At 36.1% G+C, this 22,587-nt stretch overlaps 1 protein-coding gene across 1 annotated transcript in view; it reads left to right on the top strand.

Moving 5' to 3' along the window:
* Nucleotides 1-22,587, top strand: part of itga2 (integrin subunit alpha 2) — a 36,580-nt gene that overhangs the window by 11,902 nt on the left and 2,091 nt on the right. Inside the window, exons 6-29 of the mRNA XM_015382619.1 lie at nt 2,483-2,610; nt 2,720-2,868; nt 2,976-3,126; nt 4,963-5,128; nt 5,261-5,337; nt 5,489-5,627; nt 8,577-8,722; nt 8,799-8,942; nt 9,027-9,224; nt 10,908-11,038; nt 12,027-12,190; nt 14,414-14,565; nt 14,669-14,779; nt 15,075-15,160; nt 16,611-16,749; nt 19,026-19,109; nt 19,204-19,280; nt 19,357-19,440; nt 19,528-19,630; nt 19,719-19,829; nt 19,970-20,077; nt 21,643-21,756; nt 21,868-21,957; nt 22,076-22,192. Coding sequence (XP_015238105.1) covers nt 2,483-2,610; nt 2,720-2,868; nt 2,976-3,126; nt 4,963-5,128; nt 5,261-5,337; nt 5,489-5,627; nt 8,577-8,722; nt 8,799-8,942; nt 9,027-9,224; nt 10,908-11,038; nt 12,027-12,190; nt 14,414-14,565; nt 14,669-14,779; nt 15,075-15,160; nt 16,611-16,749; nt 19,026-19,109; nt 19,204-19,280; nt 19,357-19,440; nt 19,528-19,630; nt 19,719-19,829; nt 19,970-20,077; nt 21,643-21,756; nt 21,868-21,957; nt 22,076-22,192 — 2,969 coding nt within the window. The remainder of the gene's footprint in view (nt 1-2,482; nt 2,611-2,719; nt 2,869-2,975; nt 3,127-4,962; nt 5,129-5,260; nt 5,338-5,488; nt 5,628-8,576; nt 8,723-8,798; nt 8,943-9,026; nt 9,225-10,907; nt 11,039-12,026; nt 12,191-14,413; nt 14,566-14,668; nt 14,780-15,074; nt 15,161-16,610; nt 16,750-19,025; nt 19,110-19,203; nt 19,281-19,356; nt 19,441-19,527; nt 19,631-19,718; nt 19,830-19,969; nt 20,078-21,642; nt 21,757-21,867; nt 21,958-22,075; nt 22,193-22,587) is intronic.

The following is a 22,587-nucleotide window of genomic DNA, read 5'->3' as shown; positions in this document are numbered from 1 at the left end:
GCCAGGCAGACGAGTTCAGAGCCAGCTCCCATGTCAGAGAATGAAAGAGAGCAAATCCAGCCAGTCACAGTCAGAGAAACAGGACTACACTGAAAAACAAGCCGATCTCCAACATCTATAAACAAAGGTGTTGATGGTGGCAGCACAGATGATATTTCTCTCCAGGATGGAGTCACAGCCAGGCAGGAACAGACCAGATGAAGCTGCTAAAATGCAGAGTGAGCATAGTGTTAGAGACTGAACTAACAAATTATGCAGAGTGAGAGACAGAATGAAGCGGAATGATGATCCAGCGTGACATTACTTTTTTTAATACCTGCTCAACTCTTTCCCATTTGTGATAAACATCTGTCTAAAAAGCAGGTGAATTAATCTTGCCTGTATTATATGATTGGCTTGTATGAGAAGGACCTGAGACAGCTGTGAGGTTAGGTGAATTATATGCTCCATCGGAACAGCAAGGCCCCCTCATACTCACATTGACATGCTTCTGTGAAAGTCAGCTCATTGGAATAGTATGAAATAGGAATGTATTTCTCACCAAGACAATATTCATGCCGAACAGGTTTACATGTAACACCGAGCTGACAAGGCGGCTCCATCAAAAATAGCTGGCAGCGACACTGGTCACAGCACCTCCATGGCCTCTGCTGCTCTCCTGCTGTAGGAGAAGAAACAGTGCAACATGCCAAACTAAACTTTGTGTCTTATGTTTTTTTAAAGCTATAAAGCAAAGTCTGATTATGCCATGGCATTGTTTGAAATCCAGGCATTTGTTATGAGAAATGTAGGGAGTAGGTATGCTTAACTATGCATGCAGAAACTTGCGAGTGAACTCCATGCGGCTCACAGAATGCCAAGAATGAAAGGGCACAGTTGGCTTGATGCCAAAATGTCATTAGGATATGAAATTTTTCAGGCATCTGATTATAGCATACCAGATTCAAAGACAGGTAGTCCTAGTTTACATAACGCTCTGGTCCACTCCACTGTGAAGCTAGGAGGTGCTACGAGGCAGGCTGACCATCACGTGCATCAGGACCACTAATCTGTTCAGGTCACATTTGATTTAAATAAAAAAAAGAGAAGAAAATTCTTTGCTGTCCCGAAGCTCAGCCGGACAGGCAAAAACACAGAAAAAAACCATTGTCCCTCCTTTCTCTCTACACACCACAGGTCGGGAAATGTTAAAGCCCTTTAACCACACATTTCTGTAGATCGCCTCATTCTTCCTTATTTAGATGGGATTAAAGACGCAGTGTGTTCTCTTCATACAGATGGAAATGAAATAGTTTTTTCTTGGGTTAGGCTTAAATAACTGTTTTATAGATAAGGGGAAGAAGCAACAAGTATCCATTAATTGTAGTAATTGTGCCTGAATTATAAACATTACTGTATGTTAAACAAAACTTCTAAAAGAAATATTATGGTAATAATCAAGTGTTAAGGTATTAAAGTATTAAATTCAGCATAAGACTCTGCTTGCATTTTCATGACAACTGAATTAGTTTTACAGAATTTGTCATAAAACCGTCTAAGTGCCGCCATCTTAGGATTGAATGGTGGCTAACGCAGTAGTATTATTCTGTGACCAAGACCGAGGCTGAATATTTAGAGTTTCAACATACATTTCATGGCATTATTTTTTTTTTATACCACAAAATGCAAGGAAACAATGGAGCAATGGCCGGTTAAACTTACAAAATTACTTCTAGATATTAAACTAATTATATTGGTATTATGCTACTATTTGAGTTAATAAATGCAACCACGCATGAATAGGAATTTTCTCAACCTAATGTGTTGGTGTGCATTGTGCCATAGTTTTACTGTATGATGAGTTTTAGAAAAAAGTTAAAGTTATAAAACCTTGTCATATTTAAAAAAACAAGTATTATTTCAAAGAGTGTGTTAAGAGGTGGAATTTAAAAGAAGTTCTTATTTTTTACATGAATACAAATCATAAGATAACTAGTTATTCCCAATTTTACTGAGAATATCTTTTTTAGAGCCAGCTCTAGGTGTTCAAACTTGTTCATCTCATTTCTTTCCTGCTTCACAGAAAAAACTAGCGATTTTTTTCCCACACTTAGCATATTTTCTAGGGTACAGTAAGTTAGGCACTTTCTTTCCCTGTGTCCACTGTGAATGTAGTGTTAACTAGAGTTCCTCCCACCCACTTCACATATACAAAATCCTGTTGGGAGACAGAATTTGCGTATTTCTGGTGTTTTTTCTGTCCTTATTCTTCCAATTATTCCTGCTTTTGAAAAGCAAATTAAATACTTTTCATAATTGAGGTCATATTAAATGATGTGTTCTCAGTGAAAGCAAGGCTACAGGCAGAACTTCGCTTTTTTGGAGCAATAGATCAGAAGGGGCAATATTTATATTTGGTCCAACAGTGAAAAAGACTTTGTTTAAGATGTTGCTTGTTTTGCTTTTTTAAATATGTTGCTCTGACACTCCCTCATTTTTACAGCATGTGGAGGGCCAATGGACATTGTGATTGTTTTGGATGGCTCAAACAGCATTTTTCCATGGAAACCAATGACGGATTTCCTGCTCAAATTAATACCTTCATTAGATATTGGGCCTCAGAGTACACAGGTGACTAACACATTTACACCAAAAACTTTTACCAAGTTTGGACCTCTTTTTCTGCACACCACTCTATTTTAGTGCTCTTCTTCATGCTAGTTTTTCCTTCATTCCCCAGATGAGCGTCATACAGTATGGTGTTGACCCAAGGATCGAATTTAAACTGAATCAGTACACAAACAAAAATGAGATGAGTTATGCAGCATCCCAAATCCAACAGAAGTATGGTACACTTACCAATACCTTCCAAGCGATCCAGTTCGCCAGGTTGGTTTTATAGTAAACGTGTATCCTTTTAAAATTGATGTACAGTCTGTCTACAGTTAAAGTGTTATTTTGCTTAATTATGTCCTATGTTTCTATCCTTACCTCAGTGAGCAAGGTTTCACTCAAGCTAATGGGGGTCGACCTGGTGCTGCTAAAGTTCTGGTGGTTGTTACTGATGGGGAGTCACACGATAAGGACAAAAAAGATAAAATCATCGCTTTGTGTGAAAAGCAAGGCATCACCCGATTTGGTATTGCGGTATGACATTATTTTTATTTATGTATCCCTTTATACCTGTCTGAAGAGGTAAGGGCCCATGGGTTCATTAAAACCCCTAGTCTAAACTTACAACCAATAATAACTTGATACTTTGAGTGACTGAGTTTCTCCAATACTAATACACTACCGTTTTAGGTTCTTTAAATCAAATAGTATGACTTTGAAGGAATAAACAGAAAACACTGTAAAACAAAATGCAAACATTGTTATAACAAATCCCATGATATTTATTTTTTTATGCAAAGTAATCTCTTAACGCTGGTTCACATGGTAATTTTTTTATAATGGTCAGAGAGAACCCACAAATCACAATGACAACTTTAGGTTAGTGTATTTTCTCCAGCCAAATGACAGGAGCAGCATACTTCACAAACCAGTTTCATGCAGAACATTTAACGGTCAGATGGGAAATCTCATGAAACTTCTGGAGATAAATACATTAGGGTATGTAATTTTTAAGTTTGTTCTGTTTAGCACGAAAGGGTTTGTGTACAGACTCCTGCACCAGTTTAGGCACCCACATGTAAGGCTGAGCTACAGGTGGAAAATAAAACTAAAAGTTATTTCACTGGTAAGGCTACAGGTGCTGTATAAATGGAGAAAAAGTGGTCTCGAAGCACAAAAAGAGTTAAAGCATGAATAAAAGTCAGGAGTCATACTTGTTTATTTATTGACTCTCAATATTAATGGGCAAATTCCTTCAAGTATGACCAGATAATGGTTTTTATAAATCTTTACACAAACTACAATTCAATAGAAACCGAAATGTCTCTGCATCTTTACTAAATTTGTGTAAAAAGCCTGAAAATAATATTTATATGTAGAATAAGCTAAGACAAATATTGAAAAATATGACCAGAAATGAATGTTTTGTCTGTTAACTAAAAGTCACTGATTTTACGTTTTCTTAAAAAAAAGAAAAAGAAAAAAAAAAGTCAAAATAAAAGTTGATGTTGGAATTAAAACTAGTTATCCAAACTTTGCGGTTTGCATTGTGCATAAATTGCAAATTACATTGTGTATTATTTTTTTATTATTCAACCTATTTTAAATAGTTAAAGATTAATTTGTCTTATCTCCATCAAATTATGTTAATAAGAATGACACTTCTTTTGACTTTTTCTAGTCTACAAACCTTTTAATGTCACTTTGTTGTCTTCTTACCAGTATCCTTATTTTATAATTTTTATAAAAGAAAATCTATGAAATATAAATTTTCATTTAATTCATACATGATATTATTTATATTTTATTCTTGTTAAAACATTAAATTCAGATGCAAAATTATTTAAAATGTAAGGCTCCACTTTCAAAAAAAAAAAAGAAGGATGGAGGGAAAAAAAGGTCTGTGCCGGGGGAAAAATGCAGCGGGATTACAGACAATCTTTATACAATTAAGTAAAACAGGGGAAAAAAATGACTTGACTTAAATATCGTGGCATGTTTGTAAAATGAACTCAAAATAGAATATTAAAGGGTGGCAGAGAACATCCATCAAAGAACCTGTAAATTGATTGGGAGGGGCATCTCTTCCCTCATCTCAAAATTCTTTAAGTGACTCTGCAAAAGGCACAATAAAGTGTCATCAAGTTATGACATTGTTTTGCACTGTATTGGGGGAAATCAGCTATAAATTCAGCTGGTTAGAGCATAACCTACCATAAATCTGACCGTGGCTATCGAGAAAGGGTGGTATAGAGTCAATCAGTAGACAAAGACAACTTTCTAATGTTTTGTGATATTTAACTTTTTTATATACCTTATTTATTTAATATTGATATGTCCATGTTTACTCTTCATGTTTGTTTGCCACAGGTGTTGGGTTACTACTCCAGAAATAACTTAGATACAACAAACCTTATCGAGGAAATCAAATCCATAGCCAGCACGCCAACAGAGAAATACTTCTTCAATGTGTCAGAGGAAGCAGTCCTTTCCACTATTGCCGGGAGTTTAGGAAATCGGATCTTCAACATAGAGGGTGCATATTGTTCCTGTATTGTTTTCACTTTCACTTAGAGCAACAATAAATGCAAAATACACTTCATAATGGCTGTCGTTGATCAGTGCTGCTGTTTTTAACTTGTGCTTTATAATGCTTTTTTCCCCTTAGGTACTGGAAAAGGGGAGGATAACTTTAAAATGGAAATGTCTCAGGTTGGATTTAGTGCACACTACGCCAAACAGCAGGTACAGAAACAACACAGTAGCAGAAAAAAATGTATAAAGTAATTGTTAATGGATGTACATCACAGAATGTCAGTTCTCTTGTAAGATAATCCCTTCAAGGATGGTTTTCTTAAAGTTTGTACAGTATTTACTGGGCTCCTTGCTCTTCTAGGCTGTGATGATGCTTGGTGCAGTAGGAGCTTATGCCTGGAGTGGGACTGTCGTCCATCAAAAAGGATCTAAAGCAACCATTTTCCCTTTCTCTGCCTTTGAGGGAGTACTTCAAGAGAGAAATCATAGCTCACTGCTGGGTATGGTATATACATTTTCCCAAAACTGTAAATATTTGCTTGATAGTATGATTGTGTTTTCTAATGTTCACATTATACGGATGCTGAGTTGGTTAGCAGTTTAACAAGTAATTTGGTTGGTGCCCATGTAAAGTGGATGGAAGATTAAAGTGCTAAATATTCAGTCTAATATAAGAATGTTCTGTTACGCTAGCAGCGAACAAAGTAGCCAAATTAAATCATACATATACACACTTGGCTAAAAGAACAATAAAGTAAAGAAAATGGACTACACTCTACACAAACTGTGTCTACTACCGTAATTGGATAAACATAAAATAATGAAAGAAACTTTAAGTATTATACATAACTTCAATAATCATTGAAAGCATATATCAAGAAGATCTTATGAAGAAAAATAATGCTTTACACAAAAACTTTTTGTGAGAAAAGTTGGAAAAAGTCCAGACGAACCAACAAAATCAAAAATATAGATTAAAAAAATAAAAAGGACGGGAATTGAACTTAAGCCACAGTTTGGAACCAGACCGTGAATATAGTTAGGCAGCAGAAGAACTAATTAAATATACTCTTAATTCTGTTGTCCTGCCCTCCATCTAGGAGGCAAACTCTGAAGATTTTAGGTGAAGGCATTCCTCTGCTGCCCCATCCTCCACACACAGGCGCCATCAGTTCAGTTTGCCCTTGCCTAAATGACAGGTGGACAGAAAGTGGATAATAGATGTGCTTAAACTATCCCTCTCAACCCGAAACAATTTTATTCAGACTGAGCTTAATCCAACCATATTCTATTTGGTGTGCGGACATGATGAATTTCTGTTTCAATCGGCAATTGATTTACAATATTTATGTCCATGTAAACAACTTCTGTTTCATAGAGAACAGGGACAACGCTGGCGTAGTAGTTTACTGGAAAGGTGTCTTTAGCTATGTTTACATGCACAAAATAATCAGATTGTACCATTGCATACACATAAGTAATGGAATAAAATGGCGGATGGGACGAAAGATTTGTAACATGTAAATTGTTATAATCTAACATCTAATCAATCAAAGCGAGAATATATCACATTGATGCTGGGTGCACATGCACACTCAGCTCAGCTTGCTTCACTAAGAATAAGTTGACCCTGAGAACCCTTTACAGGCGTGTTGATCAGATTGTCATTTGGCATAAACTGCTGCTCTCCTTAGCTTTGTTTACATGCAGAAAATTGTATGATTGGATTGAAATATACTCAGATTTAACAAAAAATATAGAATGATACTGTTTATCTATGTATAAGTAATAGGAACGAAACGGCCGATCACACAAAAAATGTGTCATACATACACTCACCGGCCACTTTATTAGGTACCCCATGCAAGTAACGGGTTGGACCCCCTTTTGCCTTCAGAACTGCCTCAGTTCTTCGTGGCATAGATTCAACAAGGTGCTGGAAGCATTCCTCAGAGAGTTTGGTCCATATTGACATGATGGCATCACACAGTTGCCGCAGATTTGTCGGCTGCACATCTATGATGCGAATCTCCCGTTCCACCACATCCCAAAGATGCTCTATTGGATTGAGATCTGGTGACTGTGGAGGCCATTTGAGTACAGTGAACTCATTGTCATGTTCAAGAAACCAGTCTGAGACGATTCCAGCTTTATGACATGGCGCATTATCCTGCAGAAAGTAGCCATCAGAAGTTGGGTACATTGTGGTCATAAAGGGATGGACATGGTCAGCAACAATACTCAGGTAGGCTGTGGCGTTGCAACGATGCTCAATTGGTACCAAGGGGCCCAAAGAGTGCCAAGAAAATATTCCCCACACCATGACACCACCACCACCAGCCTGAACCGTTGATAAAAGGCAGGATGGATCCATGCTTTCATGTTGTAGACGCCAAATTCTGACCCTACCATCTGAATGTCGCAGCAGAAATCGACTCATCAGACCAGGCAACGTTTTTCCAATCTTCTATTGTCCAATTTTCGATGAGCTTGTGCAAATTGTAGCCTCAGTTTCCTGTTCTTAGCTGAAAGGAGTGGCACCCGGTGTGGTCTTCTGCTGCTGTAGCCCATCTGCCTCAAAGTTCGACGTACTGTGCGTTCAGAGATGCTCTTCTGCCCACCTTGGTTGTAACGGGTGGTTATTTGAGTCACTGTTGCCCTTCTATCAGCTCGAACCAGTCTGGCCATTCTCCTCTGACCTCTGGCATCAACAAGGCATTTCTGCCCACAGAACTGCCGCTCACTGGTTGTTTTTTCTTTTTCGGACCATTCTCTGTAAACCCTAGAGATGGTTGTGCGTGAAAATCCCAGTAGATCAGCAGTTTCTGAAATACTCAGACCAGCCCTTCTGGCACCAACAATCATGCCACGTTCAAAGTCACTCAAATCACCTTTCTTCCCCATACTGATGCTCGGTTTGAACTGCAGGAGATTGTCATGACCATGTCTACATAGCTAAATGCACTGAGTTGCCACCATGTGATTGGCTGCTTAGAAATTAAGTGTTAACGAGCAGTTGAACAGGTGTACCTAATAAAGTGGCCGGTGAGTGTATATGGCAGTGGGGACATTGTGTCCATGTAAATGTAGTTATTTGCTTTACAATCTCATTCCGATCCTGTTGAATCTGATCAGAACATTTCGACTGGCATCCTTACATGACATTTGTAGTTTAATCATCTATTACAGTTACTCAGGTCATTAATTTTTGCATCATCAATAATAACTTGCAGCTTACTCCCAATGTAATCAACCAAAGTAAATAAATAAATGTAAAAAATGAATGCTTGCATCACTGCTGCACTTTACGAAAAATTGAAATGTTATGAGAGCTGTACAAAACGAAATTTCGTTTTGTGTACACTCTTTGCATACAAAATGATGATAAATGTTGTCTAAGTCATATTAAGCGCTCTATATATGTGTTTATTATTTGTGCTCCTGAACAGGTTATGCAGTCACCACCCTGACTGATGGGCCAACAGAGTACTTTGTAGCTGGAGCACCTCGCTCCAACCACTCTGGACAAGTGATTGTCTACACCATGAATGCCCAGAAGCAAGTTGTGGTTGTGGATTCAGAAAGAGGGAAACAGGTAGTCAATATTGATGATGTTTTTAACCAGTAGAGGCAGTTTACATCAGGATGGTAAATATCTGAACTTGTTACAGATTGGGTCATACTTTGGAAGCGTTTTGTGCTCAGTGGATGTGGACAATGATGGGGTGACAGATTTGCTTCTGGTTGGAGCGCCCATGTACATGAACGAGTTGAAGAGAGAGGAAGGAAAGGTCTACATATTCTCTGTCACCAAGGTAAGAAAACATTTTCTTCACCACATTTTTGTTTTATCTCATCCTCGGCCGTCTGTCTCACATTGTCTGCCTTTTCCTGTAAAGGGAATTCTTGATGAGCAGGGTTTCCTCATCGGTCCTTCTGTAAATGAAGATGCACGTTTTGGAATGGCTATCTCTGTCATTCCTGACCTTGACCTGGATGGCAACAGTGATGTTGTGGTTGGAGCCCCAATGGAGGACAGGGGCGTTATTTACATCTACAATGGCTATAAGACGGGCCTAATAAAAGAGTTCTCACAGGTACAACACAAAACTAAGAAACATTAGAATAGACTGTATGTCTCTAAAACAATATGATTCGCTGATAGGCCATGTTCTTTATTTTTTTTTATTTTTACAGCACTAGTGGCTAATGTATTTGGACAGTAGACTGACAGGAAAGGGGGTATGAGAGAGGGGGAGAGACATGCGGGAAAGGACCACAGGCTGGATTTAAAACCCGGTCGCCCGCATCGAGGACTAAGGCCTCCATACATGGGTCGTGTGTGCTAACCGCTACGCCATAACCTACTTTTAAAATTTTATCAAAAATCAGTTGGAAGAAATGATTTATATTTCTAAACAAGAGTCTGACTAAAACTAAATTACCATTAATTTAAATAACCTAAAGGGTGACACAAAACTTACCATTAGTACCTTTCTCAGTCAAAAGTACTGATGATTATTCAAAAGTGGAATGTAAAATACCGTAACTGATTATAAACTAAAGCGTGTTTTACTTACTCTTTGAATTTGATTTGATTTAATTCTTATCATTTTATGCTTTTCATCTGAAATAAAAAATACATCATACATATTTTGCCAAGAAGTTAGTTAGGAATCCAAATAAATACTAAATAAAGTATTATAAACCTGTATTTATAAAGCTTGAGCTTCTCAGAGTAACTCTCCTATAATCACATTTACACTCATTGAATTTGGAACAAAATACAGGACAAAAATTATGCTTAGGCTGAGTTTTCTTGTTTTACTTTGTTTTTATCGAAACACCTGAGCTGCTTTGATGAGCTCCAATAGCTCAGTGTGAAAAACAGCTGATACCAGGCTGTTCTCCACATCCAGTCTGTTCCTCTGCTTGGTTTGGATGTGTGTCACAGCTGAAGGTGGACTCAATCATTTAAGAAAAACGTTCTTTTTGGTTGAAAAAAGCTTGTTTTTTTTTTTGGTCCTCTAAAGCAAAACAGATCCCAGCCCTATTTTATTTTACTATATAATAAATAAATAATTTCCATGTTCCCCTTGCAATGCACGTACCCCCAGTTGGGAAACACTCTTCTAAAGTAAACAAAGAGTCTACCTATTTTTCTGTAAAGATGTAAAACAAAGCATCTGGGACCTAATTTTAGTTGGATTCAGTCATCATTTTATTTTAGAGCTCATTTTATTAATTCAGTGCTGTTCCGAGGCTAATACCTGATCCCTAACAGTGATCCAAGAGAGACGATTGGGAGGGAAAATAAAAACTCAAATCAGTTTATAATTGTGAACCTGTTCTGGTCAACTTTCAACACCTGAAGCTCCAGGATTAAAGTTTGGCAGAATAATGTTTAGCTTCATGTCCATTTTTCATTTCTGTTCTGCCTGCTCCATCAGCTCCACCCTTCTCATGCCTGCAAGAAGTGGTTCTGTTTACCACAGGTTTCTCTGAAATTTAAATTGTTGCTGGTCTCTACTGACACTATTCCTTACTTTGAATTTAGAAACAGGTGGTTTACCTCCAGTCCATGTGAATTTATTTAGATTATATTGCTTTTGCTTGTATAAAAATCAGTGTGTGATGCTTAGGGGACCCGACCCTTTTTACTTTGAATCCTAGGCAGTTATTCTGCTTTTTTGTTTGTTTTTTTGACTGAAAATAACTATAAAACTAATTTTACCAGGGCGATGATCATTTTTGGTTTAAATGTGCCTATTGCTTCACAGAGAATCCCAGGCTATGATTTGGATCGTGGTATTCAATATTTCGGAAGATCGTTAGATAGCTACAAAGACCTGAATGGTGATACCATTCCTGACATCTCCATTGGTGCTCATGGAAAAGTTGTCCAGCTCTGGTGAGTTGTACATGTTTGTGTATCTATAGATATACAGTTGGGGGAACAAGTATTGGGTACGCTGCCGATGTTGCAGGTTTTCGACCTTGCAAAGCCTGTGCAGTAGAACTCTTTTATTTTGAATTATAGGTGCTCTTAAACTGTGACGGGATCTACAGAGGTAATCCTGTAATCCCATTAAATAATCTTTAAGTGATTATTTTGCATTTTATATCATGTCAAGTATTTGATACATAAGGAAAAACAAAACTTTATATTTTGTACAGAAACACTCAATGTCACTTGGCTATAAGGACTTTGGGCTGGGCTCAGGTCTGGAGACTGGCTGGAAATGCAGAGAATACAGATACAGAGACACTCTTGGTTGCCCTACCTTTGTGCTTCATGTCATTGTCATGCTGGAAAACCCAGCCATGACCTATCTTTACTGACTTACTCAGACAACATAACTCCCCCTTTGGATAATCCAGATTGTCATCTGCCAACTTCACACAGGCCTGGACATGTGCTGACTTGAGCAGAGGGACCTTGTGTGCATTGAAAGAATGACACTTCATCTGCGTCATTTAAAACTTATATTTCCTTTTAATGGCACCAGCAGTTGCCATTTAACCACTCACCTTTACTCACCTGTACTCAGAATTTTTTCTGTAATCCATCCCAGCTTTGTCCAGGTCTACTATTTTATTCCTGATATCCTCACACAGCTCGCTAGTCTTGACCATAGTGGAGAGGTTGGAGTCTGCTTGATTGGGTGTTTCTAGAAGGTTACGATTTCACACAGGTACAGTTAATACAGGAAATGAGTGGGTTGTTTAAAAAAAACATCAACCAAGCCACAATTCTTTACTCAGATGTTTGGACTTTTTATTTTTCGATTCTGTCCATAATGAGTAGGGAAAGTCTGCCTATCTATCTGTCTGTCTGTCTGTCTGTCATGATCATGACAAAAAGGTGACATATTAATAATAAATCTTTGATTTCACAGGTCCAGAGGGGTGGCAATTGTTAAGGCTACAGCCACCTTCCAACCGGATAGAATCAGCATTTTAAACAAAGACTGTGACGTTAATGGGCGCAAGCATTTTTGTTTCCATGCAAAGGTCTGTTTTAGCGCTTCATTCAGGCCTAAGACTCCCGTGGGACCTGTAGGTAAGACACAATCCTGATATCTACTTTAACCAATAGATCTGAAGAAGCCTAGAGACTGTGACAAAAGAGAATGAAAGGGATGTAGGTTTAATCAGATCTACTCTTCCTCATTTTTTTGTTGCACAGTCAGTGCTGGTTTTACTCTAACTTTTTTGTTATTGTGAAATGAAAACTGAAGCTATGTATTTTAGTCAAATTTTGTGGGCAGCCAATGAAATCACATATCCAAGGGTCATAAATTAGGTGAAGAGGAAGAAAATCTTAGATTTTGGAGCCAGATTTGAAAAACTAAGTGGAGTAAATATGGAATGATGTGTAACATGAAAGACATCTGTGAAAAGTTAAAGAGCAAAATAGTTTAAAAAAAATGCTGAGAACTTTTAAACACTTCCAATCCACTTTCCAAGCAGGTGCAAATTATTTTTTCCACCCATCACCTAAACCAAAGCTGAGTGCAAACATCATCACAGAATGAAACTAAAAAATCCCAAATCACACAATTTGTGTGACATCACCTGAGCAGCAAAAGAATTTAGGCAAAAAAAAACACAAATCTGAATTTGTGTTATATCCCTATTCCACAAGCCTGAAACTGTCACATTTATCTGTTGAAAGGAATGTAAACATCACAGAAATATCCAGGCCTGGTACCGTTGAAGATGGTCCTGTGTTCCAGAGGCAACCATATGTTGTTGCTAAGTGTATGTCCATCCTCAAAACAAGATCAAAATATCCATCCATCCATCCATTATCTTACACGCTTGTCCCAATTGGGGTCGCGAGGGGTGCTGGTGCCTATCTCCAGTAGTCAATGGGCGAGAGGCGGGGTACACCCTGGACAGGTCGCCAGTCCAAGATCAAAATATCCTATAGATATTTTGACTGACACATTTTTATCATTCAGTGTATGGGTGAGGGTTGATTTAAATGGGAGAGGCCATTACACCAAAAGCATCTTTAAAACACACTAAGGGAAAAAATCTAGAATTTCTTAAGCTATGCCCTGAGATCTGAAAAACTTTTTTTTTAAGAAAGATGAGGGGAGCTGATTAGCTGAAAATAAAACTTTTTAATTAAGCACCAAACACGCTTAAACGTTTAGATAGTTGGAGTCTTGTTTGATTCTTCTAGATTGGTGGAGAAAACGAGAGATGGCTATTTGATTTGCATCTGACTTAGAACGGGCTTAGAAGGACGGACCCTCCAGGCTGCTTAAATACATCAGTGTTACAGAATGCTCTGCCCCTAGCTAACAGAATTTACAAAACCTCAGGGATAGGTGTGGAAATACCTTCAAAAAACTGAGCGAAGCTCTTTTACTGTCTTCCAATTTAAGCCTATTTTGGCTAAACTATTTGATTAGGTACTTCAGCCATGAAGTAAGGGAGTAGCTGCATCACCATATGGTGCAAAAGTAAGTGGTGCACTTATCTAAAGAGATGGTATCAAGAGGAAGGAACAGCATGGCAACATTAAGCAAGATACAAGGTTTTCAATATCAGATGCAAAGCTGCATCTAAGCAAAGTTAAGCAACAAGTTCTTAGCCAAGAAGATACAGTTAGGGCTAAATGGAAAATGACTTCAATATTCGCAACACTTTTATGATGACCTAAAAAAAAAAAATAATAATAATCCTTCAGGACTGAACCAAGGTTTCAATCTTCTGAAACCCTGTAGAAAAGGACAGAGCTGCAGACCCTCAATCTGACTTCTTTATCTTACTTCTGACTTTAAGGAAAGCGGGGGGGAAATGTTTTCTTTATACTGGCGATTATAAGATAAACTAATTTAGGGGATCTTGACTGACCTAAAAATTTTCAATATTTTTGGTGATTTTGTGTCAAATATAAATAGATGAGTATCCTTTCTATCTGGTATGTAAATATCTGTTTGCAGCAGAGGCGTCCGTTTACAATAATACTGGTTAATATCTTTACTGATCATCTGCAAATAAAATAATAAAAAACTATAATATTTGCTAGATTGTATGCAATATGTGTAGTAGATGTTAAATTTGTCACGAGTTTTCATTTTTTATTTGGTTCAAACATTAGAATCTGCAAATAATTAAGAAATTATATGTTTGAATCTTTATTATTTTAACAATTGTTAAGTTGCTTACACTGTTTTCTAATGTTTAAGCAACTCGTAGAATAACAGATATTTAGATGTTGATTGTAGTTTGGCATAAATTCAATTAAAACATTTTGTTTTAATTTTAGACATATCCTATACATTGACTCTGGATGCTGACTTGAGTGATTCAAGGGTGGCTTCAAGAGGACTTTTTAAAAGTAACAATGAGCGCTACCTGAAAGAGTATGCAAACATATCATCTTCGGTCCAATGTGTAGATCGAGAGGTTTATGTTCAGGTAAGGATTCACAGTTGTGTCTTTTTGAGTCTTTTTTGTTTCTTTCGGACTAATTTGTGCAGACTCAGACCTACACTGCTCTTTTTTTTAATCGAACAAACAGGAAACACCAGACTTTCTAAACTCTCTGAGTCTAAAAGTGGAAGTTAAGCAAGAAGATCCAAACAGGAACCCTGTTCTCGACAACATCTCTCCAAAAGCCTTTGAATTCTTTGTAAGTAAAGTTAAAAAAAAAACAATGATAAAAAAAATCTTCTGTAATAATAAATCCTTTTTTTTTTTTTTTTTTTGGATAAAGTCCATATTTGATGTACTTACAGTGCAAAAAACCACCTTGTCCTGTGCAGCATTTAATGTCCTTTTTCATTTAGTCAAGCATGTCCTGTGTCTTTTATTTATTCAGAAAATAGAAATGAAAGTGCACCAAATAAGAAAGCCATAGGTTTCTTAGAAATAAATGTTCAAACCTATCATCTGCCAATTAATGTTTCAAACCTTTGCTGTTTCAGATTCCTTTCACAAAAGACTGTGGCTCTGATGAAGTGTGTGTTAATGATCTGAAGCTCAGTGTAAAAACAGACAGTCAGGTATCCAGGTAAGAATAACAGCTCATTGCATCCCAGTACAAAGAAAAATGACAGTACTGTTGTGCTGATCTCCTCCATATTTCACTCCTTATCTACCTGTATTGCCTACCTGAGAATATTCTATTGTTTAGAGTATTTATTTGCTTGTTTATTAACTTGTCTCAAACTGAAAATGATCAGATTTTACCCAACCAGAGCTGGTGAAGCAACAATTTCAGTAATAATAAGAGATGTTTTGTGAAGATCTATGTGTAATTGTTCCCTGTTCCATCATGATTGTCATGCAGCAGATGTTTCCATTTAAACTGCTGACTGTAAGGATGAGTCATGTGTTAAAACACTGTGTTTGCATCTTCCTCAGGTGCAAATCGCAACATCTCTTCTAGTATTAACCTTAAAGCCCTATAATTTTCTGACAGAGCAACAAGTGTGAACCATTTATTAAGTGTCAAGATGTCATAGAACATTGTGGACATGCAAACACCCTCCACAGTTACCTTCAGCCCCAGGAAAGATGTGGAAAATGGACTTAATAATAAAAATAAATTGCTGCTGCATAATGTCTCACATATTCATGTATATGTAAATTAATGGATCAGCGCAAAAACCTTTATCTCAGCAAATTGTAACAAAAAAAATTGTTGTTTTTTTTAATTAGTCAAAGATACAGTCCGAGTTAAAACCGTATAAACAAACTACTGTGATAAAAATTGATGTGCAAATTTTATCCACATGCATTGAGCACCATGCACTACTCGGTTTTATGGAAAAAGAGTGCCATCTTATGTCATTGATTTAATTTGACTCGCATTCCAAACGCTCATCTGGGAAGGAAGGGTAACAAAACGCTTGTCTAGTTTCTTCTACTGTTACAAAATATATGTGGTGGATTTTTTGAGTGCAATTGGGACTTAGTTGGAAAATACACTTTCCTTTGATGAAACTACTCACTCATGGTGACTGACGTACAACAAGCAATAAAAAAGTGCCTGGAAACAATGATTGCTACAGAATCTTTCAGCGGAAAAAGTATCCAGATAATCTGGTCAGAACAACAAAGAAACCGGCCAATAAATTCAAAATCAATCCAAAAAACTAAACTTGAACCGTTGAAGGTATCTGCAGCTGCAAACGTGAAATCTGAAGAATGACTGTTGTTAATTATTGTTTCAAGTGCCACTAAATGAACATATAAAGTGGTCTGGTCAGACTTTTAAACTTCAAAATATGCATATTAAGTTACTAAACTCACATCAAAGAAGATCAATAAATAAAGAAAGCCGTACCAAAGCTTTTAGAAATACAATAGCTATATCCGCTTCTATATAGCATTTTGAGTGTGGTGCAAAGCTAGGTCAGTTAAAATAAATTATCCTTGTAAAATAAAAGGAACATTTTTCTTTGCAATCCAACTTCACAGTAATACTGAGTAAAGTGTTCTTTTCTCTCCTGTTGTAGCTCTAATCCGTTTCAGGTTAGCGCGAATAATCGAGAACTAAAATTCGAAGTTGTTGTGAAGAATGAAAAAGAGAACGCGTACAACACACAGGTCACAGCCACCTTCTCCAGCAACCTCTACTACTCCTCTGTGTCTCCTGTAAGTATTTAACATTTTTGAGTGTTTAAATTTTTTGTTACTGATATTTTATTGAACTTTTAAAAGCGAACATTTACAACATTAACCTGGCTGGGTATACATCATTGTTTATTACTTTGCTTGTACAGTGTCCATTTTTCCAAAACTCTAGAGGTTCCAGGCATTTCCAAAAAATGTGTGAATGATCAACATCTGTCTCTCTACATTTTCTCCAGCATTCATGTTGCTTATTTAATTGTTTGCTTTTTAATTTTGGTGTAATAAAAAATCTTAAAGGAATTTCCAGGCGAACTCTTTCCATGTCAGAAACCTTGTAGTTGTAGGATGGAATTTCCACATGTCTAGCCAATCCATAAATCAATCTTCGTGTTAAATTCCTTTCTCTTTTTGATTTCACTTTTTGGGTTGTGTGCTTATCATTGTACAAGACTTTATATAATGCAGAGATTATCCTAATTCTTGCTCTCTTCCATGGAGGGACCCACCTGTGTTTCTCTTCTATAATAGTCTCTCATTTTTAGTTAACGAAAAAAAATCATGACTGCCAAATTGGTATTTTTGTGTCAAACTTTGGAAGCTTTCTAACCTTCTATTGTTCTCCAGAACACACCAGGCTGTGACTCCCTTAGTTATCCAGTATTTAAAACTGTAGTGTAATGTAGTTGGTATAAATTGTTTTCGTTTTGATTTTGCTGCATGTTTTTGAAGATTACGTATATCTCTTGAGCATTTGATGCCATACACTAAATGTATGTATAATTGTTACATCTAGGCAGCTTTTATTTTGTTCATATGCGTCTTTGTCTCCAATGAGGTTTTGAATTGGTTGTTTCATAGATCCTGTTTCAATAGATTTCCATTTACCTTTATAATTTGGATTACATCGACAATATTCATATTTAAGTTGTGCTGCATAATAATAGTCTCTTAAATTTGGTAATGTCATCCCTCCTTCCTTTTTGGGTCGCTAAGGAGTTCCATACTTTCCCCGAGGTGTCTTACATTTCCAAATAAATCTGGATATTATTCTATGCCAAGTTACAAATTGTATTTGAGTGACCTCTACTGGCAATGCTTGGAATAGATATAAATATCTGGGTTATATTTTCATTTTTTTCATTTCAATCCTTCAGCTAAAATCTAATGATAATCTGGCCGATCTTGTGATATCCTTTTGTATATTGGACTTGTATGTAGTTTTTATTATTAATATCAAAAAAGGTCTTGTGTTATTTCAACACCTAGGTATTTGATTTATTCCAATTTCCAATTAAATTTGGAGGCTGTTTTTATACTTTCTAAAGGTACTTAATTGAATCTTAGAATTTGGGTTTTTGAAATGTTTATTTTATATTCAGACACATATGTTTAAAATAATCCTAGAGATTAATAAATTTAGGTCATAAAGTGTTTGGTTCTTCCAGGAATACAATCACATCATCAGCAAAAAAAGCAATTTTTTATGTTCTACTCCATTATTAAAAACTGCTTTTATTTCCTGACTTTGTCGTACTGCTTGCACCAGAGATTCGATAAAAACTGAGGAGAGTGTAGGAGAGAGAGCCCACATCCCTGTCTAGTGGATCTTTGTAGACTGATTTTATCTGTAAGATTTCCATTTATTTTAATTCTAGCAGTTGGCTGACAGCAAAACGTTTGAACTATTCCCATTGATTGATCATTAAACCCTGTTTTTCCCAAGACTTGATACAAAAAGTTCAGAGTAAAAGAGTTTAAAGCCTTTTCTGCATCTATACTGAGCAAAACTCTTCTCCTTTTCTCTCTCTGTGCTCTCTCTGTTTCATGTAGAGTTTTTCAAATTTTATCATGTGTTTGGCGTCCATGTATAAACCCTTTCTGATCTTCATCAATTAACTCTGATACAAATCTATTTATTCTTTTGGAAATAATTGATATATTTAATTTAATGTCATGTTTAAAACTGAAATTGGACCATAATTAGCACAGCAGTCCTTGTTTTTACCTGGTTTTGGAATAACAGATATTATCGCTTTAGACCACAATGATGGCGTTGAATTTTCTTTTAGGGTGCAGCTTTAATATCTATATAGGATTGATATTAAATCATTCCTAAACATTTTGTATCATTCAGCTGGAAAACCTTCGCTCCCTAACGATTGAGTATTTAAGTTTACTAGTTGACTTGTTGTTTAATCATGTTTAATTAAACTAGTATTAATTAATTAATTAAACTAGTAGTCACGTTCTGTGAAAGTGTATCCCTTATATTCTGGTAATGGACCGTCTATTTCCAGATAGATGGAGTCAAATGCACATCAACACAGAAAGATACAGTCAGCTGTCAGGTGGGATATCCAGTATTAAAGAAAGACCAGGAGGTAAATATTATTACTGTTTTACTATCTGGTTGTATTTTGCATCAGTTTAAATTTCTCAAACATCAAAGATTAACACCATGTTATCTCATTACAGGTTAAATTTCAGCTCACATTTGATTACAGTTTTGATAATCTGCAAGAAAAGGCAGAAGTGACATTTGAGGCCAAGAGGTACAAAGATTGAAAGCCTTTTAATCTTTAAATGACTTTCTATAAGCTAATGATGAGATGTGTGTATATTTTGCAGTGATGGCAAGGAGGAAAATCCTTCTGACAATACTGTTCATATATCCTTCCCTGTGCGATATGACACAGGGGTGGCAATATCCTGGTAAGGCTGTATTTTTTTCTTAGTGTATTATGGATTTAGAGAACGGTAGCATGAAGCATTTTATTTTTCTTTCATTTTGTTCTGCAGGTGGTCAAATATCAACTTTTATGTGGCAAACTCAACCAGTGAAGTGGTCACAACGGTGAAAACTCTGGATGACATTGGCCCAGAGTTTAATTTTTCAGTCAAGGTGAATTTACCAGATCCACCTTACAAAGTTATATTGTCTCATTTTTTTATTGTATTAATTTAGCAACTAATGCAAACTGTGTTCAAAGGTCTCAACAGGTCTTTTCCCTGTCAGCCTCCTTTATCTTAATATAAATCTGCCAATAGAAACAAAGGGTGGTAATCATCTCCTGTATCTAACAAGCGTGGAGACACAACCTGTGAGTGCTATGATTCTACATTTATGAAAATGTTAGTAATTTCAATATTATTAAAGTAATGTATGCAAAAATATATATATATATATTTTGTACTTATGTATTTTGATAGAGTTTGATAACTATACCATCTTCGCATACAGGGAGGATCTTTCAGCTGTGACACCAGGCAAGTGGATCCTCTGCAGATTGGTGTGAAAAACCATCCGGTTACCTTCTCAGATGAGAGTCTCGGAGGTATAAAGAAACTGGTAAGTCATTTCATCTTTTATATATTTCTCTCAATGCTTATGCTGTTTTAACGTTGTAGTTAAAAGAAATTATGGTTGTGTATTCTACCTAAGTCTAAATCTGCCTTCTTTTCTGATTAGTTGTACAGGAATAGAACATCTCTTCCATAAATAGAGGTTTTTCCTCAATTCTTGTGTACAAAAGTATTAGTGTCCGCATTTGATCAGTTTATACCAACAAGCATCAATTTGTTCTATTGGGATTTTTTTTTTTTAAAGGCAAAAAAAAATGCATGATAGGACTAAAACAATTCAATAATTAATTGTGATTAATGTCTTATTGAAATAAGCATCAACTAATTTAGTAATCGATTCATGGTTAACTGGAGTGTAGAGACTCTAAAACATGCCTTAAGCTGACAGAGTGACCCGCTTAGAGCGGTAATTATACCATAGTTTTAAAAATACAAAAAAAATGTAATCTGCTAATATTCTCTACTGTACCCACTACTCCTTGAACGGGAAAAGATTTGTTTCACCTGCTTTAATTCTCTTAAAAAGTCTGGTTATGCTGTCTGCTGTCTGGTTATTAATCAATTGAACAGAAAAAAAATTAACAAATTAATTGACTAGTAAAATAACCGTTTCTTGCAGTCTTAGTGTATAGTTATAAACAAAGGGAAAAAGTGTTTTTTAACTTTATTTCGCATTGATTTGATTGAATCCACTACTATAAAATCTAGTAAAAATCTAGCTCTTTTCTGATGGATAAGAGGTTTCCTAATTGATATTAGTGAACAAAAAAATAAAAAATAATTGTCATCATGATAACCAATGAGCACACCAGATATATAAGAGATGAGGTTATAAAGATTAAAGCTGTTAGGTTAAACAATGCCCCAAGCTTTATATATGGATTTGTTGAAAGGAGGCCATAAATGGTTCTGCTTTTAGTGATCAAACAAACATCACCCTGAATAAACCACTTTTACAATGAAACCGGATGGTGGTAGCATCATGCTGTGGAGGGGATTGTTTGTCAGCCGGTATAGGAAGGTTGGAGTTTTTGAAAGGATAAAGCCAAATATAGGGCAAAAAAAAGGCCTGCTTTACATTCGAGTGGTTCAGATCAAAGTACAGTGATATTTGAGTGGCCAAATCAAGGTAAAGCCTTAAAAAAAAAAAAAAAAAAAACATGTAATCGCAATCAATTCAGTCTCTAGCTGTATGAAAGCCAGACATGTTCTAAGGGACTGTAAATCTTAATCTGAAAGTAAACACCGGCTGAGATGGGATGTATCAAATCAAAATTTACTGCAGTGTAAAAATGTTACCAGAAGACACAGCTTGACTTGTTTGAATTTAAAAAGAAAATGTAGTCAATTTTTGTTTTTCCTGGCAACTTTACCACTAGAGGGTGCTACAATAACAATCTGCTTATTATCTCAATATTTGGCTTGCAGGATTCTGTTTGTTGTTTTTTGCTTGTAAATGTTTCCAAATTGGCCCAATTTAGTCCTCATTGTTATTCCATTTATTTAAATATTTTACTTATATTTCTTTTCTTTTTTTTTTTTACCTGACAGGACTGTAAAAGTGCAAAATGTGAGAAAATACAGTGCATCCTCAAAGACATAGAAATCAACAGAGATTATCTAGTAAAGGTTAAAACAAGAATTTGGAACGGGACATTTATAACGGTAAAACTTCTGTCTTTTTTGTCTACCATTTTTAAATTAATTTGATTTTATTACATTTCTGTTAACTAACATTTTACTGACCTCTGTAACCCATTATTTTTGCCATGACAGGCTTCCTATCAGAGCACTGTACTGACCTCCAGCCTGGATGTGGAGACCTCCAACCCAGATCTGCTTATGATCAAGCACAAGCATCTCGATGTAAGTTCAAAATTTCATGTTATCCATTGTCAAAGAGACGTGGTATCAAGTGTTGCTTATTTGCCCACAGTCTGTTAGATCAAATTAGAGAGACCTTATAAAAACCCTCTGTGTACAGGTGGGGGTGACAGTCAGCAAACCTGGAGGGAAAGCTGATGTTCCAGTTGGTGTCATAGTAGGTAGCGTCATAGGTGGACTAGTGCTGCTGGCTCTGGCTGTTGGACTGCTTTATAAGGTAAACACTCATTTTCATTTTATTTAAGATGGTATGAAACAAATTAGTATTCATAGAACAGTGCATATTTCTGCAAAATAATTCTCTAAACAAATAAAAAAGTGACATTCCACAATTTGCAGTGTTCTTTACACCTAATGGCCAAAGAGCTGCTAATTAGCTCTTCAAGTAATCTCAAACGTCTTTTCAGGGCTTTCTAAAAGTAATTTCAGAAATTTACTTTAGTGTTGGAGTGTTTTTTTGTTTTTTTAGAACTACATTTTGCTAAATGATCAAGGATAAAACTATTTTTAGACATGTACTTCTTATTGGGAGCTTCTAATATAATCAGAGATGGGAAGTAACGAAGTACAAATACTTCGTTACTGTACTCAAGTATATTTTTCTGATATTTT

Source organism: Cyprinodon variegatus, unplaced genomic scaffold (assembly GCF_000732505.1).
Source record: "Cyprinodon variegatus isolate N-32 unplaced genomic scaffold, C_variegatus-1.0 Scaffold260, whole genome shotgun sequence".
NCBI classification, from domain to species: domain Eukaryota; kingdom Metazoa; phylum Chordata; class Actinopteri; order Cyprinodontiformes; family Cyprinodontidae; genus Cyprinodon; species Cyprinodon variegatus.
This window is presented reverse-complemented; position numbering and strand designations above follow the sequence as displayed.